The 20482-nt window shown below is 41.8% G+C and overlaps 1 protein-coding gene across 1 annotated transcript in view; it reads left to right on the top strand.

Annotated features, from left to right (window-relative positions):
* The window catches only part of nrip2 (nuclear receptor interacting protein 2), a 55686-nt gene extending 35801 nt beyond the window's left edge, over window positions 1-19885 (top strand). Inside the window, exons 4-6 of the mRNA XM_080190969.1 lie at window positions 8811-8950; window positions 13710-13762; window positions 16622-19885. Coding sequence (XP_080047095.1) covers window positions 8811-8950; window positions 13710-13762; window positions 16622-16744 — 316 coding nt within the window. The 3' untranslated portion in view covers window positions 16745-19885. The remainder of the gene's footprint in view (window positions 1-8810; window positions 8951-13709; window positions 13763-16621) is intronic.
* The last annotated feature ends 597 nt before the right edge of the window (window positions 19886-20482 follow it).

Here is a 20482-nt window from a genome sequence, read left to right as displayed (position 1 = left end):
CTTGATCAACTCCAGGTCACGCAGAGGTGATCAAGTCATAGGCACCGGCCCTGGAGCAGGAGACTTTTAGCAAGCCAGACCATCCCAGCCTCTGGCCTCCAGAGGGTGCCTGCTAAAGTCATCTCAGCCGACAGAGCATAGTAGTCAGCAGACTGCCTCCAACTCTGCTGTGGATTTTGGGCTGCATCTATATGTAGTGGTAGAGTTGGGAAAATTAGAGAAGTTTTGAATGCACAGTGATGACATTGATATTTGTTCACTATATATAACTTCATCAAAGGAAATATATTTCACATTTATCCCTCTCCAAGCCTCAGTTATTGAATAGCTAATCAATGCGATGCAAGGTCCCACGTTCATTCAAGGTTATGACGCTGAGTGATGGAAGCTGGTTTCATTCTGTGAGTTTGAAATATCTGCTGGATGGGAATGAGTGTGTGTGATGTCAGAGATGTATGCTCATCCTGATGGTGCTGCCTACTTATCTGTGTGGATCTTATTTTGTTCCTGAACAGCAGCCTATTGTTGCTTTACGGAATTCCTCTGTGAAGTCACAGAGCGTCAAGTGATACGGAATTCATTGCACGATTGAGCACTCATTGTCTTAGGGTTCATAGAAAGGTCTTTGCGAAATGGGCAATGTCAAGGATTTTAATGGTATGGAATGGTATATACATCTGCTGAGTGCTTATCAGTATCTATGAAGAGGAGAAATTATCGTTGACTCCTGTATCAAAAGTGACTAGGCCATGCCTCTCCCAGATGCCAAGGCAATGCAGGATGCAAGCTTTGCAGGCTGCCAATGAATGCAGGGTGCTGAGTATTTGTCAATAGCGACATGATGATCCCGCTGAACCACTCTCAATGAGGACAATGCTAACATGACTCACAGCTTCGCATCCACGCTGACATGTAACACATCATTACGTCCTGATGTCCAATGGCATCTTAGGGCTTGGTATCAAGATGCGGCTTTGTATTAATCATGTATGAAAGCTAGCATTTGGAGAGGTGGTGATGTCCAGATGGAGCTTTATCTTGAGATGGTCAAGTGCTAATCATCGACAAATGGTTTTCCTCCTACAGCTGCCTTGCTAAGCTTCTGCCACACTGGTATAAGTGCATCTATGCAGCATTTCAGTCGCTTGAAGATTGCCATGGCCACTGATCTGTCGGCGGCTTGGTTGAAAAGACTGCACCATGTGTAGTTGTTTAAGATTGTGTGCTGGTGGAATGCTTATCCCAATCCATAGCAGCCACATGGTCCCTAGGCTAATGCATATACCAAGAATGATCCCATTGTTAGGGTTGAAGGTGACTTATGACTTATGCTTTCTCTGTTTTGAGATTGATGACCTATTGTGATATGTTGAAGATAACAATGAATGTGTTGTTGTCTCCCCTGCACCGAAGTGTGAAGGGAACCGCACTCATTAACAACTTGTCTTCATTGTATTTCTTCTAGAATCTTGTAGTTATGAGGTTATCATGGGTCCGTCTGCTGCACCGTGCCCATGCATTGGCCTCGTGGCTTACTTGAATCCTCACCCTCTGCAGATTCATCCCCCTCAATGTCCTCCTCATCCAAAGAGATGTGTAGCTCCTCCATGTCTCTCTGTGGTACAATATCCACTTTTTGCAGCATTAGGTTGTGTAGCACACAACAAACATCAGTGATGCAGGACACCCTCTGTGGTGAGTACTGGAAAGCTCTGCCTGATCAGTCTAAACATCTGAAATACATGGCTATGAGGCCAATTGTCTGCTGTATGAAGAACCTTGTAGTTGAATGTGCAGCAATGTATCTCTCCTCAGGTGTACTCTGTGGATAATGATTGGGGGTGAGTGGCCATGTCTTAACAGGTCTTACTAATCACCGAGGAGCCAACTCTCAAAGTGCTGAGCTCCCTCAAATATCTCTGGCACTTGGGAAAGACTCAAAATGAAGGAGTTGTCTGAGCTCCCTGGGTACCTGGCATAAATATGCACAATCTGCTTCATGATCACAAATCAGAAAGTGAAATCCCTTTCTATTAATGAGTTTCACAGGCTACCATCAGGGAGCTCGCAAGGTCATATGTGCAATCGATTGTGCAGATACTTACAAAAAGCCTGAAGTAGCAGCAAATCTCACAGCTCTGGCAGCCTGGCTTGCTTCATCCATGTGTAACTGCACATAATGGTGAGCTATCGAAAAGGGCATTGGTCACCTCCTTGATGCATCTGTGGGTTGCTGATTGTGAGATTCTGCAAAGGGCCCCAGTGGATCTGCAAGCAAAAAAGCTCCAAGTCTGTGAAGTGTGTTTCTCATGGAGAATTTAGCAAATAATAGCTACCACATCCCTATGGGCAGCAGGGTAGCACAGTGGTTAGCACTGCTGCTTCACAGCCCCAGGAACCTGGGTTTGATTCCCAGCTTGGGTCACTGTCTGTGTGGAGTTTGCATATTCTCCTCGTGTCTACGTGAGTTTCCTCCGGGTGCTCCGGTTTCCTCCCACAGTCCAAAGACGTGCAGGTTAGGTTGATTAGCCATGCCAAAATTGCCCCTTAGAGAGAGTCCTGAGATGCGTAGATTAGAGGGATTAGCAGGTAAATATGTAGGGATATGGAGGTAGGGCTGGGTGAAATTGTGGTCAGTGGAGACTTGATGGGCCGAATGGCCTCCTTCTGCACTGTAGGGTTTCTATGATTCTATAGACAAGCAAAGAGTCTGTGGCACTATATTCTGCTGATCTGACCCATGGTTGTGTCAAACATCTTTGTGGATTTGGCTCCTCCTCATCAGCATCTGGGTCTTCCTCAAGCCCTGCTGGGTCTTGTTCCTCAGGGGAACAGCCTATCCTGAACTGTGCCAATTAGCAAAGGTCCTTCTTCTTCTCATTCAAATTAGTGCCTGTAGCCCGCATTCTCTACTGTTCCTCATTTCTGTGAACAAAAACAACTGAGCAATCAGTGGTCGTCCCCATTGAATTGTCTTCCTCCATATACACGACAGCAATGCATTCTCCAGCCCTTGACTTTCCCTGAGTCTACACATCACATACCAAGGCCACCTCTTGCAGGATGATACCATCGTAGTGGATGACAGGTGGCTGATCTTTCTCTCCAGATGTTATTGCACATTCACGAGTGTCTTAGTTTGTGCCAAAAGACCCAACTTTTAGGAGCCACAGTCAACCTTGTGTTGCTTGTCGTGATATCAACTATAAGTATCCAGTCCTTGCACTTATGTCCTTACAGCAAACATAAGAATACAAGAGCTAGGGTAAGTCAACTCAGCCCTCGAGCTTGCTCCGTCATGGCTGATTTTGTCTCAGTCTCAACTCCACTTTCCTGCTTGCTCTCCATAACCCTTCATCCAATTACTAATTCAAAATCTGTCTATCTCCTCCTTAAACTTAATGTTGCGGCATGCACCATACTGTGATGAAGTGAATTCCACAGATTCATAACCCTTTGGAAGAAGTAATTTCTCCTCGTCTCTGTTTTAAATCTGCTATCCCTTATCTTAAAGGTTCATTCTAGATTGTCCTATGAAAGAAAATATACTCTCTATGTCTACTCTGTCAATCCCCTTCAGCATCTTTTATGCTTCAATTCGATCTCCCTTCATTTTTCTGATCTCCAAAGGGTATAGGTCTAAATTGCCCACCTTCTTTTAATATAAGAAACCCCTCACCTCTGGAATCAATCTAGTGAACATAAAAACATAAGAGCTATGAGCAGGGTAGACAATTCAGCCCTCCTATGTCGTTCCTTCCCTCCCATTCTTCCTCAAGTAAGGGGACCAAGACTGCACAATTCTCCAAATGCGGTCTTATATTGTTGCAGCAACACTTCCCTATTTTTATATATTTTTGTACTCTATTCCTTTTGGAACAAAAGCCAAAATTCCATTTGCCTTCCTTATTACCTACATACTAGTTTTCTGCAATTCATGCGTGAGAACACCCTGCTCTCTCTGTACCCAGGCTCGCTGAAGTTTTTCTCAATTCAGACAATCAGTTGCCTTTCTATTTTTCTGACCAAAATAGATAACCTCACACTTAGTCACATTAAACTCCATCAGCCAAATTTTGGCTCACACACCTAACCTATCCATATTTATTTGTAAATTGCTTATTACTTACTATTCCACCTATTTTAGTATAAGAACATAAGAACATAAGAAATAGGAGCAGGAGTAGGCCATCTAGCCCTTCGAGCCTGCCCCGCCATTCAATAAGATCATGGCTGATCTGTCGTGGCTCAGTTCCACATTCCCGCCCTCTCCCCATAACCCTTAATCCCCTCTCTTATCAAAAACCCATCAACCCGCGTCTTAAAAATATTTAGCAAGGTAGCCTCCACCACTTCAACGGGCAGAGAATTCCAGAGATTCACCACTGAGTGAAGAAGTTCCTCCTCAACTCTGTTCTAAACCGCACCCCCTTTATCTTGAGGCTGTGCCCCCTAGTCCTGCTATCCTTTCTGAGCGGGAAGAGTCTCTCCACCTCTATCCTATCCATCCCATTCATCATCTTATACGTCTCAATGAGATCTCCCCTCATTCTTCTAAACTCTAACGAGTACAAGCCTAATTTATTCAGCCTCTCCTCATAGCTCAACCCCCTCAACTCCGGCATCAGCCTAGTAAACCTCCTCTGCACTCCCTCCAAGGCCAAAATATCCTTGCGTAAGTACGGCGCCCAAAACTGCACACAGTACTCCAGCTGCGGCCTCACCAATGCCCTATACAGCCGCAGCAAGGCCTCCCTACTTTTATATTCAATCCCCCTCGCGATGAAGGCCAGCATCCCATTCGCCTTCCTGACCACCTGCTGCACCTGCAGGCTGGGTTTTTGCGACTCATGCACAAGGACCCCGGGGTCCTTCTGCACCGTCGCCTGCTGCAGTTTTTCTCCACGTAAGTAATAATCCTTCCTACCATTATTCCTACCGAAGTGGACCACCTCGCACTTGCCAACATTAAATTCCATTTGCCATTTCCTGGCCCATTCGCCCAGCCTATCTAGATCCTTCTGTAGACTCTCCCCACCCTCCGCACAATTTGCCTTTCCACCAATTTTGGTGTCATCAGCAAATTTCAACACCCTACACTCGGTTCCCTCCTCCAGATCATCTATATAAATGGTAAATAGCTGAGGCCCCAGCACCGACCCCTGGGGCACTCCACTAGTCACCATCCGCCAATCCGAATAGCACCCATTGACCCCCACTCTCTGCATCATCTGTATCATCTGCAAATTTAGCTATAGTACCTTCTAGACCTGCATCCAAGTCATTAATACTTGGATGCACCCTACTAGTTAAATCTCATCAATCAGGAAAAGATCCATTTATTCCAACTCTCGGCTTTCTGTTGGTCAGTTGGTCTTATATCCAAGCTAATAAATTATCCCTAACCCCATGTGATCCTAGCTTGTGTATTAATCTTTTGTGCAGCACCTTATCAAAAGCCTTCAGGAAATCCAGATATACTACATCTCCAGGATCCCCATTATCCACTTTGTTTGTCATATCTTCAAAGAACTCTAGCAAATTAGTCAAAGACGATTATCCTTCATAAAATTATGCTGACTCTAGGATGGATTGCGTTTTGACTTTCCAATTGTCCTGTTATTACTTCCTTAATTATGGATTCTAATAATTTCCCAATGACAGATGTTAAACCATAGTTTTCTACTTTCTGCCTCCCTCCCTTTTTTGAAAAAGGGCATTAGAGTTTTCCTGATCCACTGGAATTTTTCCCGCATTTAGGAAATTTTGGAATATTATAACCAATTGATCCGCTATCTCCACTGTCACTGCCTTTAAGACCCTGTGATGTTGGCCATCAGGCCCTGGGAACTTGTCTGCCTTCAATCCCAATAGTTGTTCAGCACTTTTTCCAAATGCCTTCCTTTCTATTACCTCTGCATTACCTGTTATTATTGGGACAGTATTAGTGTCCTCCACCATGAAAACTGAGGCAAAATACTGATTTATTTACTGTTTCTATGTTCCCCACTATTAATTCTCCAGTTTCATCCTCCAAGGGTCCAACATTCTCTTTAGCTACTCTCTTCCCTTTTGTACACTTATATTGACTTTTGCTATGCTTTTGTATATTTTGTGCTAATTTTCTTTTATAAGTTACCTTTACTCATAACCCTTAAAAGTTTCTGAATTTTTCAGCCTGTAACTGGTCTTTCAAGTGGCCCATGCAAGCATAGTGCTTTGAATGCCATAGCCAATGCACAGGAGCCATGGAGACTTGTAGGGCTCAGGCTGTCTCTGTGCAGTAAGTACAGCCATTGATTCTTGTAGCCTGCAGCTATTCAGACATGCCCCTGTAAGGATCAAATGTGAATCAAGACTATAGGAACTGCAGTACCTAAAGTTAAAGTCCACCCAAAGATTTAAACTTATTCAAAACCCATCCACTTAAGAGTTAAAATTAGGCCCAGAATCTCACCATCCTTCTCAGTAAATCTGCCAAAAAGTTTTGTGTTACCACAGGATTGCAGACCAATGCTGCAAAAGGTTCAATGACCTAACCATGACAAACAATGTACCACGCCCACTACTCACTTTTTGGCCTATGGCATTCTGGATATCTGAAAGTAACAGCTGGACTACAATCCCTCCCAATGCACGCTGGCTAAAGTGGACGATGGGGGACAGAGGTGCAGTGGCAATGGCATAGGCACTAGCTAAATTTTTTTTTGTTTACTTTATTCCAATCCAATCAAGTCAAATTAAAGCCAATTCAGAGTCCCAACAAGTTGGGACATTCCCAATCCACGCTGACAAGACAGGGCTCTCACCTCCTGTCTTGGGCTTGATCTACATGATCCAAGCTGATTGGAGTAGGTGTAGTTCCTCCTCCAAGGCTTGACCTAATTTGCATCTTAGCCAAAAGGCCGAGATGCTGCTTTAAAAAATTGCTTCAAAAGAAGCTGAAGTGTAACCTCATGACTTTAACAAATGCAGCATGTCAATACTACACTTTTTTTCCCCAAAAATATACTTTATTCATAAAAATCTCAAATAAACTATTGCAAATCTACATGGCTTTGAATTGCAAACAACGCAGAATCAAAACATTTTTACAGATTTATACAAATTACAATCATTACATTTCAATACTTAAAACTATATACATGCCTCAATAAATTACTGCGTGCCGTTATTGCTCAGATTGGCACACAATTACACAGGTCGAGGGTATTCTGCAGTTTCCAGGCCCTTGGCCTGCCTCCGTTAAAAGGCCTTACAGTGTGGCCTTTCCCCATTGTGCCTTTGCAGCGGCTGCCCCAAGCTTCAGCGCGTCCCTCAGCACGTAGTCCTGGACCTTGGAATGTGCCAGTCTGCAACACTCGGTCGAGGACAGTTCTTTCAGCTGGAAGATCAGCAAGTTTCGGGCAGACCAAAGTGCATCCTTCACCGAGTTGATGACCTTCCAGCAGCAGTTGATATTTGTCTCGGTGTGCGTCCCCGGAAACAGCCCGTAGAGCACAGAGTCCTGCGTCACCAAGCTGCTCGGGACAAACCTCAACAAATACCACTGCATCTCACTCCAGACCTTCTTTGCAAAGGCACATTCCACAAGGAGATGTGCAACCGTCTCATCAGCCCCGCAGCCGCTTCGAGGGCAGCGTGCAGTGCTGTTGAGACCTCGAGCGTGCATAAAGGATCTGACGGGGAGTGCCCTTCTCACCACCAGCCAAGCCAGATCTTGGTGCTTGTTTGTCAGTTCTGGTGATGAGGCGTCCTGCCAGATGACATGATACTACATTTGATTTAACTATTCATTTCCCCCAAATTAATTTACTTCAATGCGCAACCCATTCTTCCAATTTCATATGGTGATGCCATCACATCTTATTCAACATATTCATACAATTTGGCATACATTCCTCAAATGCTAATCTTCACCCAATTTGCTGCATCTTCTTGCCAGAGGAAATGGTGCGGACTATCCTATGAGAATCAGGTAATGGATCACTTGGCAAGGCAACTCATTCTTCTCATGTGAAATAAGGGTATAGTGACAGATTAGTGAAGAATTAAGTAGTGTTTTCAAAGATGTGGGAGGCCTGAATCACAGAATTTGAAAGAGCCAATGGAGTGAAAGGTAGATGTTAATGGGTTAAGGCTGAATAGCAGGCTGCTCATGGCTTTGAAAGTGTGGACATAGAACCTGCCTGAAAAGAAGGATTCTCAAGAAACATCATATCTATTTGGAGACACTGAGGTTAGTTTCTGGAGATGTGCAACAACTGACAATTTTGGCTCTTAGGCCTGTATCATTTAATTGCAGTTAGGAAATTCTTTATTCCCAACATCACTGGGACGTGTTGCAGCTTCATTGAAATTGGCAATATATGAATTTGGCCTAGTCCCCATTTTGCAGCTGAAAGGATGCTGCAAAATGGTCTTTTTCTTTCTGTTGTGACTTTGCTATAAAAATGATCTGGCTGGCATGAACTTGGCTGTATTAATTCTTTGAAAACACATATTTCACAAGTCCAACCGGCAGTAAATTTGTTTACATTTAATGATTCCACATTTATGCATTTTTTAGGATTTAAAATCTGGGGAAGAGGCTCAGCATTTCAAATACATTAGTGCAGTTTGGGAACTGATGTTCAAACGTTAACAGCCCATTAATAGGGGCATGATTGTCACTGTAAAATGTAAATTGGCTGTATAATGAATGTGGCTACAAGAAGATATGATGGAACATATCCTGTAGTTATTTCTTTTGATATCATTTCTTGTGATTCATAAACTAATGTATTTTGACCTATGACCAATTTCTTCAGTTTAAAGGAATTGCTGACAGCAGAAAGTGAAGACTGTGGAGATAACAGATTCACACGTAATTCAAACACACCAGAACGGGTGGAGAAATTAGAAATCATGTTGGGAAAAGAAAAAGTAGAGTGTTCGGCTCTGGTAGTAGGTGAGAACCTCACTATATCTTTTCAATGAACTGTGGAAGATTTTTTAATTTGAAATAATCCTATTTACTCCAGTTGAGGGAAGAAGCTTGTGACCTGTTCTGGTAACAAGTGATTATATTTTCCAGTTGAATTATGTTGGAGCAAATTATTGTCTTAAGTAATGAAAACTCAGGTTAGCTGTTAAGGGATTCCAGAGTATAACTCTAGATCCCTGGATTTGACCATTCTAATGCATTCCTGGCTGGTCTCCCTCATTCTATCTCTCATAAACTTAAGACCACCCAAAATTCTGCAGCCCATGGTCTAACTCACACTAAATCTCCTTTTACCCATCAGCCCTGTGCTTGCACTCATGGACATCCCCCTGGTTAAGCAACATCTTGATTTTAAAATCCTCATTCTTGTCATCTCCTCCATGATCTCACCCCTCCCTGTTTTATGATCCCCTCCAGCCCCACAGTTCTCCAAACATATCTCCACTCCTCTAATCCTAGCCTTGTGGACACCTTTGATTTTACTTGCTCTACCATTGGTGGTTGTCCCTGCAGCTGTTTGGGCCCTAAGCTCTGGAATTTCATGCCTAAAACTCCTCACTACTCTCTAATTGCTTTCCTCCTTTGAGCCTCCCCATTCACTACCTTTCTCATCTACCTCTAGGCAAAATTTTCTGCTCCCGTTGCATCGGCCAGGTCTGGCACCAGGAGCGGAAAATATCACGAGAATTCCAAAATCAAATTTTATGTCAACATAAACGTATAATGTGATTGTCCCTTTCCCCGTCAATGATGGGGTGTGTTTCCCAATGTTAAGCATCAGGAGCATCATTGTAATAAATGAACATAAGATTATGAATTATCTCCCCAATCGAAAAATGCATCCATGGTGGCATACAGGGACCTTTAAAAATGGAGCTTGTGTTTCTAAGTTGCTGGTGGGGCAGGCAAAGCAGAGGTTGCCTGGCCAGTGATATGTCGTTGTACCCAGTCCTTCTAATGCTGCACTGTATGACAGGGAAAACCACCATTGCCATTGGTGTCTTCAACATTGCTGGAATAATGAGTGAAGAAACAAATTTGGAGCAAAGGGAAATCCTTCCATTGGCAGTAGAATTCCAGGTCTGAACCCTTCACAGTCCTGGAGTTGACAAGTACTACAAGCCACTAAATTAGGCATTATTACTACCTATGACAACATTCTCCTTGAGTTCCTAAAACACTTTGGCCACTCCTGGTTGGCTCAATTCTTTACAAGGGTCATTTGCAAGGGAAGACTGGCAACACCCTGGTGTCATTGGCCTCCAAAAAACAGGCAAGGACCTAAAATTACCCACACAACTAGCAATTATTCCTAGTATCTGTATACTTCAAGGTAGTAGAATGTCTATGATCTACAACAGATCAAGCCAGAAGTGGGAAACATCCTGAATGTGGACCAAGCAGACTTTCAGCAAAGAAGAAGCGCATGTGATAAGGTCCTGGCATTAACCACTTTTAATTTAAAATTACTTTATAAGAAATCGGAAAACTGGGGCAATTTTCTGGACCTTGCTGCTGCATAAAATACAGTCCAGCACATTGGTCTGTTCATCAAATTATCAAGTGCACATGGATGACAAGACTAGCGCCCGGGGAAAGGGGTCTGTCTTAGCCACAATGTTGTTCAACCTATACATCAGTTACCTATACCTATCCTACTCCCGCAGGTTTATCTGTGCAGATGATATCTGTGGCAACATACAGACTCAGACTTTCCCTAAGCCCAGACTTAACTGCTACTCATCCAGGTTACTTTTGCAAATGTCAGTCAGAACTGGTGTTTTAAAGGCTGCACTCTAATTTTGCCAGTGGACTCTCCAATAGATGTGCAAATGCATGACCAAAGCAGTGGAAATGGCTCTGCAATGCATTGGCAGGTACAACTCACCTCACATTCGCACAAATGTAACTCAAGTTTAGAGATCATTTTAATCCCAAAGGTTTTAGGAAAGTTGGTGATGTGTAGTTAAATTCAAATGAGAATTTGAGAAATAAATGTGAAAGTGTTGGTTACAGCATCTTTCTGTAATTTTAACATCCTCCAATAATATTTATCTTTGCAGTTGTTAAAGAATGAGATCCAAACTAGTTCCGAGCTAAAGTATATATTTATATTTTAAGTCAGGCCTAAGGCCTTTTTTGAAGTGAAATTCTTCATCTTGATGAGAGTGGGTGAATGTAATGTAAATACCTCCAGGTCTGATGATATGAAATGAAGTTTATATTTAAAAGGGACAACTGACTCTTAGTCATGTCTTTGTAAATGATCTCTTGTCAGGTCAAAATTGGTTTGATTCATTTCTCAGTTTGATACTTTAAGGAAATGACACTGATGCTATGCAATTCTGCAGGGCTGACAGAAATGGGTTGTGCTAGCATCATCTAGCTTTTGAGGGCAAAAACAACAAAAATGTAAACATGGAGAACTGGCCAAAAATAAAAATAATGCATGAAGCAAAACCGTTAATTGAAAATGAACAAAATATCTGCAATGGAAATATTTTTTAAAAAGCCTACTTGAGCAAACAATATCAAAGAACAAAGAATAAAGAAAATTACAGCACAGGAACAGCACCGACCATGCTGCCCAACTTAATTAAAGCCCCCTACCCTTCCAGGGACCATATCCCTCCATTCCCATCCTATTCATGTATTTGTCCAGACGCTCCTTAAAAGTCACTACCGTATCCGCTTCCACTATCTCTCTCAGCAATGAGTTCCAGGTACCCACCACTCTCTGTGTACACCTCCTTTAAACCTTGCCCCTCGCACCTTAAACCTATGCCACCTAGTATTTGCACTCTGGGAAAAAGTTTCTGACTACCTACTCTGTCCATGCCTCCCATGATCTTGTAGACTTCTATCAGGTCGCCCCTCAACCTCCGTCGTTCCAGTGAGAACAAACCAAGTTTCTCCAACCTCTCCTCATAGCTGATGCCCTCCATACCAGGCAACATTCTGGTAAATCTTTTCTGTACCCTCTCCAAAGCTTCCACATTCTTCTGGTAGTGTGGCAACCAGAATTGAGCACTCTATTCCAAGTGCCTAACTAAACTCCATCTGCTACCTCTCCGCCCAACTGATCTATATCCTGCTGTGTCATCTGATGGTCCTCATCACTAACTGCAAATCCACCAACCTTTGTGTCATCCGCAAATTTGATAATCAATCCAGTTACATTTTCCTCCAAATCATTTATATATATTCCAAGCAGCAAAGGTCCCAGCACTGATTCCTGAGGAACACCACTTGTCACAGTCCTCCACTTAGAAATGCATCCTTCCACTGCAACCCTCTGTCTTCTTTGATTGAGCCAGTTTTGTATCCACCTTGCCAGCTCACCTCTGATCCCATGCAACTTCACCTTCTGCACCAGTCTGCCATGAGGGACCTTCTCAAAGGCCTTAGTGAAGTCCATATAGACAACATCCAGTGCTCTACTCTCATCAATCATTTTCATCACTTCCTCGAAAAACTCGATCAAGTTAGTGAGACAAGACCTCCCCTTCACAAAACCACATTGGAAATAAGTGGATGTATTAGTGAGAGACAAAGTGGGAAATTTCCTTGTGGAATTCCTCACAGACACAATGTTAATTGGTTGGAGTACGACATTTCTATGCTTAGAAATAAAAGATTGCAACCCGATATTTAAAAAGCTGCAGATGTCAATAGAACTAATCACAGTCTCATTATTTACCATAAATAGGGAGAAAATTATGAAAGAATTCTCAAGCACAATTGCTTGCATATAAACACTAATGCACAAGGGCTCCTTAATTAATAGAAAAGAGCCAAAGTTTTAAAGTTTATTTATTAGTGTCACAAGTAGGCTTACATTAACACTGCAATGTAGTTACACTGAGAGTCCCCTAGTTGCCACAGTCTGGCACCTGTTCGGGTACATTAACGGAGAATTTAGCATGGCCAGTGCATCTAACGAGCATGTCTTTCGACTGTGGGACAAAACTGGAGCATCCAGAGGAAACCCATGGAGAACATGCAGACTCTGCACAGTCAGTGACCAGGCTGGGAATCAAACCCAGGCCCCTGGCACTATGAGACAGCAGTGCTAACCACTGTGCCACCATGTCATGGACTGTAAGTAAAATAGACTGATGAGTAAGTAGTCAGAAAATATATGTGCAAGGTTGATTCAAGCCCTTCTGAAATGAACGATTTTCAAATTTACTTATCAAATGGCAAAACTGAGAGTTTTTACCAGATTCATCCCTTTTCACAACTCTGTGGCCTTTTTACGGCGTGTGCTGGTGCCTAGGTAAGATAGGTGGTGAGATAATCCTTCATCTCTGCCAAACTGTAACTGGTTGATAATACACACGGTTGCTTCAAGGGAAGATTATGTTCAGATTTTATCCATTGTAGCTGCGGTTTTGGGAGAATATGTGCACTCAGTGTACCTGAATTTTGCAATACCAACTCATTTCATCACCAATTAACACCAAATTCCCATATAGTTCTGTACAATTCCAACCTGTAATGAGAAACCTTTCAAACGTCTGGTCTTCCAAAGCTTATGTTCCTGCCAATTGCTGAAGAATTTGAAGACCATTTTTACTGGTTAAAAGGTGGAACAATGTTTTACCTCAATGTTTTTGTGCTTCACTGTTCAGTTGTAACCTGGAAAGCCGTTGCTAAATGGTCTGAATTTGTTTTGTCCTACTTTTGGGAAATATGACACTGTTGTGCATTTCTTTTGTAGATAATGAGACATGTGAATTTTCCCTTGGTCTTCAAACACTCCTGTCTCTCAAAGTAAGAAATATGTCTCTAATTTTATTTGCAGCAGTTTCTCTTTTACTTTCAAGCTTTTTCCGTTTCTCTCCATCTATCTAACTTTTTTGTTTCCATCGCTCCAGTCTGCTATTGAAGCGATCAGACCCAGAGTTGGTGTGGCATAGACTTAAAGGGGTAGACATTCAACCTCAATGTGCCTATTTTATTGGCTTAAAATGGATGCAACATGATCCATTTCTGGGACAATATCTCACACCCATAGGATACCTGAAGCACATCAAAATGCGCTGAATGAATTTTATTATTGAAGTGCTGGCTATCTCAAACCACATTCAAATCTCTTCATTCTGTTTTCAGCCCACAGCATTAATGAAATTGGTGAAAGTCAAATATATTGGCCGGGATTCTCCCAAAAAAATTCTAAGTCTCCAACATGTGGGAAAATGGGAGTAAATGCTGCTGGGTTTTTCAGCGTGATTTCCAGAATAAGTGTGACACTGCATCACAGAGTGACTAGCAGGATTCATTCTGGAAATCTGTGGGCAGAGTCTATTCCCGCCTGAGATGCTGGCAGCATAGTGCTGAGTGGGCTACTGTGCATGTGGCAATCTGTCAGCACAGATATCAGCGCATGTACAGTTGCCCTCCCATTGCCAGCCTCCCGATTGCTGGCCAACCTGATTACTGGCTAGCTCCACAACCCCACCGTTGTTGGCCTTCCAATCCCTCCACCCCTCAATCACAGGCCTCCCAAATCCCCCCCTGACCAGTTACACCTCCCGGAACCCCTTCTGACAGTCCCGACCTCTCCACACCCAAATGGTGAGCTCCGATTGCCCTCTTCCCTCCCTTTACCAGCGATCCCAATGCAGAGTGGCAGCAGGTCCCTCCAACTCCCCTCCCCACCGATTGCCCCCAATATACCATGCCCTCAATAGGTTCCACTCCCTTGGCACTGCCTGACACCTGGTGGGCAGTGCAAGCTGCCCCTTGGGCAATGCCAGTTTGACCCTTGAGCAGTGCATTGCCCAAGGGGTACCGCACTTACCCCTGACCTTCCTAAGTGACCTCAATGGCCCCTCTTCCCTCCAATGGGGTCAGGCCATCTGTTCCCCATTAGTGGGGAGCAGGAGTAAATCCCACTGGAGTCAACCACTCCTGGCGGTGGGGCGAGATGCTAGCAGGCCTGGAGACTAAAGTCCTGGACCTGCTAGTCAAATGCAAATGTTAATTTCAATATTGAAATCAGCTCCATCCAATTTCTGGCATGGAGCTGATTACACTGAAAATCTTAGTGCCGGAGACTTGCAGAGGCAATGATGCTTAGTGGGAAGCCCGCGAAACAGCCCCTGCTAATGTCACCCGTCCCACAGACTGGGAGAATCGCCCCCATCCTTTGTCAATGCAATGTTAGCATATTGTCCTTATCTGTCCATCTCAATTTCTCTATCGTATTCAGTATAGATGATCACCCCAATTTTCTAAACCATTGGCAGGCTATAATCCTCTTCTGTGGTGTGGCTCCATTGAAACTCGAAAGGAGAATCAGCCACGTACATCCTAACCTAGAAAACCGGTAAAAGCTTAAGAAAATGTCAGAGTCATTTGACTCTGAATGCGAGTATAAAATTACTTGTATTGAATCAGCTGCTGTTATACTTCTGTGCTGATTTTGCTGATATTGAAGTTAATGGAAATTATAATAATGAAAAATTTATAATGGGCAATGATTTGATTGCCATCATTCAAAGCTGTTTACACTTGTCCTGCCTCAATTAACTGATACTTTACTTCCAATTTCCCACTTCATGGCATTGCCTAACCACCCTCCCACCTCCTGCTGTTTCCCCTCCACTCTAACTAATACTGGCACTCTAATTTCCATTTCTCTGAATTAATACTGGCATGTGCTTTCCGGTCAACATTCTAAAGCATATTCCTAGTTTCTTTTCAAAGTGCCACTCTAAACCTTTGCCCTTTCCTCATTCTTCATATAATGCTATATATACTGCTTTATATTCTCTGAATATCCCGAAGCATTTCATAATTAATTACTGCATCTTTGCTGTTATTTAGAGAAACACATCGGCCACAGAAGTATGAACAATGAATGAATGACCTGTTAATGTGGTGTTTTTTGCTGGTGTTGTTTGAGAGAACATTATTGGCTAGTATAATGGAAACACTACTTTTCATCATGCCATGAGATCTTTCTTGTCTACCTGGACAGGCAGATAGGGCAATGATTTGGCATTTCATGCTAAAAAAAGAATTTTCAACATTGCAACACTCTCTCAATAATTTTGAGACTTGAACCCACAATCAAGAATCCTACCAACTGAGCTAAGCCAACAACATAATCACCATGTTTAAACCCCTGTCATCTGCAACCTATCCATACTTAATACTGCTCTCCTACTGCCATCCTTGCTAACCTTCTAGCTCCCTCTGAAAACTAAATTCATATTTATCTTTGTTCCTGCCATGTTTCTGTTTCTTAACACTGCATGCTTACCCAGGTAATGGGAAACTGGGAATGTGCTTTAGAATGTTGACCAGAAAGCACATGCCAATTCTAAAATTCTTGCATCAACTTTCACCAATCTTGATTGAATGGCCTCCACAAACCATTCATCTTTTTTCTTCAAAAGCCCCCACAATATTAATCTTTTTACCAAACTTTCATTTGCCTTTACGAATGGTTCTCCTACCAATGCTTGTTGTCCATTTTCAGCTCTGAGGGTTATTTTATGATGTTAAAGTTGGCAAATAATGCAATTTCCTCTTGCCATTACTAATAACAACTCAACAATTCAGTTGTTTTCACAATATTGGCCACTTACCATTTAAAAATAAATTTGTGTTTCTTACCAACAGTGTGTGATTGACTTGGAAAGGGGAGCACTGCTTCTGGGGAAGTCAGAAACACAAATACCATTCATAACTGAGCCAGAAGAGGAAGAGGAGGAAGAGAATGATGAAGAGGAAGAGAAAGAATGAAAAAGGACACCAGAGTCTAGTGTTTTGAACAAAAATGCTCACATGACAGATTGTGACACCATGAGGTTACTGGTCTCTTTCTTTTTCTGACCCCTTTGTGACTCTGTAATCTTTGGCTTGTCTCACTTAAAGGTGTAAGCTGGCGGAAATGAGGAGAGGATAGTTAAATAAACTGTCTCTCCTTTCCTACCAACATTCTTTCAAACCACCAAAAGATTGTTCCACTTTAGGTTTCTAACTAGTGTTGGGAATACTTTCATTCTTTTTTGCTGCTCCCAGGCTTGTGTACTGTGACATGAAATACATTTGCGTTTTATAACATAGTTTCAGTAACAGGTAACAAAAATTAAATTTTAGCAGTGGGTCATTCAAAAGGTTATTTCCTCTGACGGTTATTTTGGGTTGCCTAGTCTAATCATATTATTGATTCCAAATATTACAACAGCCTACCTGGGTTTTTGAGAAATAGATGATCTGATATGAGCAGAAAGCCCTGACAGAAGCATTTCCTATAATGGAAATAATCAAAAGCAAATGAGGATGTATTTTTGAATTGAAACAACTATTTCTATACTACAGAGATTTGCATCAATTAAGCTTTAATTAAGAAAGAATAGAGTGAAAGGTTTCCTGTAAAAATTTCTATTTACAACAAAAGAAACTTCCAATGCTCAGGTGTAACACCATTTCTTCAATTGGCATTGCAATACCTGCAGCCTGTCAAAAACTTGAGAGATATTGTATGCTGTTTCAGCATCACAATATTATCCAGTTCATCATCAAGTTAACAATCAAGAACTTTCCTTTGTTCAAAGTTCAGATTGACAGATAGAAATTTTCTGTTTCTATAAACTTAAATTGCAGCCAGTTTCACGTGAGCAGAGCTCCAACAAATAAACTTATTCAAGTTCATTGCCACAATAAGTAATTCCAATGAACTAAATCCTTTTTCATTCATTCACATTGTTTAGAATTCCAAATCTGGCTCCATTAATTCCCTTCTTAGGATACCAGTGGCCAAATATTTTGCTAATAGTGCATTGTATTCCAAAAGACATAATCTTATCCCATTTGCTTCCATTGTTAAAAAGAATCATCTATATGTATTTACCTTTACATTCATCATTCTGACTTCAACAAACACAGGACAAAAGAAGCCCAGCCAGGAACATGCTTAGCGGGACTTTCCAGACTCGCTTGCTCCAAAACTGGAAAATCAATCCCGAGATCAATGGACCTTTCCATGGTCCACCCCTCAACCACTCCAATTCCTGTAGCATGCAGGACAGTAAAATTCTCCATTACGTTTCTGTGCAGCACAGTAGTAGGGATTTTCCCTAGTATTGACAGGAAATAGCGGCACTGAAGCTCCCAATGGCAATGGAAGCTTTCTCCATCATATAATGCAGCACTTTTTTTTAAAAAAGGTTCAAGTCATTGGCTCCACAATATATCATCAGCCTCCAATTCGTCCACCCTGACAGCAACTTAAAAGTACAAGATTTGGGATGCCATTTTTAAAGGCCGCTCCAGAACACAAGCTGCAAACCAGTTCATTTTAGAATCCCTTTGGTAGTGCCTGGGCAGTACCCTTCTTCCACTGAGCATTGCACTCATCTGAGCTCCCTTGGGAGGTCTGCTCACTAGATGCACACCTTTGGCGATCTAGTTGTGATCCATACCATTATGTCATCACCCCACTATGAATGGTTTTTCTCACAGTGGGGGTTGATTCCAGTCAATTCATTTATTATAATATTTCTGACATTGAATGTCCGGAAATGCATCCTGTCACCGATGGAGGGAGGAGTCAATCACACCACACATTTACGCCAACATAAAACATGACTTTGCAGTTCTCACGATATTTTTCACTCTCATTACTGAACCTGCCCAACAGGAGTGGAAAATCCTGGCCAGTGTCTCACTTTGTCCACATGAAAAACAGTACAAAACATTCCAACCTTTCTACATTTCTTTCCATATTACCGAAGATTGCAATCAATGTTAGAGCTATTACCAACAAATACAGATTTTTTTAGTACTATATTTTTATTGTTATACAGTTTTTTTTGTCTCCTTTACTCGAGTGTTCCTGGATGACATGGTGTTGAAGCCTGCTGTGGTTAATTCAGCTGTTAGGAGCTGTGCAACTGGTTGACTTCTGGGTGATTCTCCTCTGAATAAAGTCTGATTTCAACTTGGGCTTAACCCTGTGATGCCAATATAAGAAGTTAAAGTGAGGCAGGGGGTTATGTTGCAGACCTGTATTCCATCACTTTGCAGCCTAGTGTTTTGGTGGCAACTCAAGTTCCCAATATGGAGATCAGAAATTAAAAGGTTCTTATTAACATTTACATAAACAGCATGTGGAACTTGCAACACTCAAAACAGAAATATATGTTAGTAGTGTAGACTAATACTGTAGCTACATATACCTTAATAGTCTGAGTTTTATTTTATATGCAATGCTTATATACCATTTATTCTAGCAGAGGTCAATATTTAAGTTTGTCATCTTCCCTATAAATGGGGCAGTGTCTCCCTTTGTTTTCAGAGCGAAACCCTAATTTGTGTTACAAACAGCTCTTGTTCTTATTGGGCTATCAAAACTATCAATAACTCCCATGAAGCTTCACTGTCTAAAATGGCTATTTTTCTGAAAAAACAAAATACAGCACTTCCCACTACCTCTATAACCTTTGTTTATTTTGTACAATAAATATTGGAAAGCAAAAAACTAGAACGTGACTTGTGGGGGTGGGGGAGGATGGGGTAGTATGTCCAAACTATTTATCACTCAGTAAATTGATTTTATGATAGCAAATATTAAAATTGGGAAAATCAAAACCATTCAGATTGTGGCAAACCAATACTCTTGCCACTTGAGTTTGGAGGCACTGCGTGGTGTTTAATTCTGGTTTGGGTAGTGTGTCTTACTTTGCAATACTACACAAGGTTAATGTTATTCACTCCTGAATGCTCTACTGCACACTGCATTCTTTTAGAGCAGACATTCCAGCATTATGCACTCATCAGCTAATAACGTTTATTGACCAATGTCTTCCCAGCAGTATTGTATGTTACCTTGTTATTCTGGTGTGCACTTTATTGTTCACAATAAATTGGTGTTGTCAAACAGCAGAGAGTAATTAAGCTTCTGTTTTTCGACTTTAACCATCTCACCAGTTTGCATAGGAATTAACTTACATTATATGGTTTTTGGAATTTAATAACACAGGATATATTGTACAAATATACAAAGAGGTGTACAAAAAAATCAGAAATATTGTGTTGTATTGGGGCAGGTAGATAAGTATAAAAACACATTCAGATTTGTTCAGCACTGTCTCAACAGTAGCAGACAAATCAACTGGAGTGATTCACAGCACACCTCAGTTTCTTACTGGGAGCATCAGCAATCCAGAAATTAAGCAGTATTTATGGTGATGTCTGCTGAGTTTTGTGCACAAGTCTCAGAACTGTGGGAGATGGGATTGGATTCAGTACTAACTGGAAATTTCAACTGCTAACTTCACCACTGGCCATACAAATGGAGGTACCAAAAGTTGGGTCCAGTGAATCTTTGTTAGATCTACAGTCAGCCATGTATGAACAAATGGGCTAATTCAGCCAGCAGTCTTTTCAAGCTTCCATAAGCTAACAGTTGTTCTTTTACTGCTAACATTCTACTGAGCACACTGCATCATATTTTTATCACTGTATTTGCTTGTTCTT

Source organism: Carcharhinus amblyrhynchos, chromosome 6 (assembly GCF_965287045.1).
Source record: "Carcharhinus amblyrhynchos chromosome 6, sCarAmb.v2.hapA, whole genome shotgun sequence".
Taxonomy (NCBI): Eukaryota; Metazoa; Chordata; class Chondrichthyes; order Carcharhiniformes; family Carcharhinidae; genus Carcharhinus; species Carcharhinus amblyrhynchos.
Note: the sequence above shows the minus strand (reverse complement) of the source record. Positions and strands in the feature narration are given on the sequence as shown.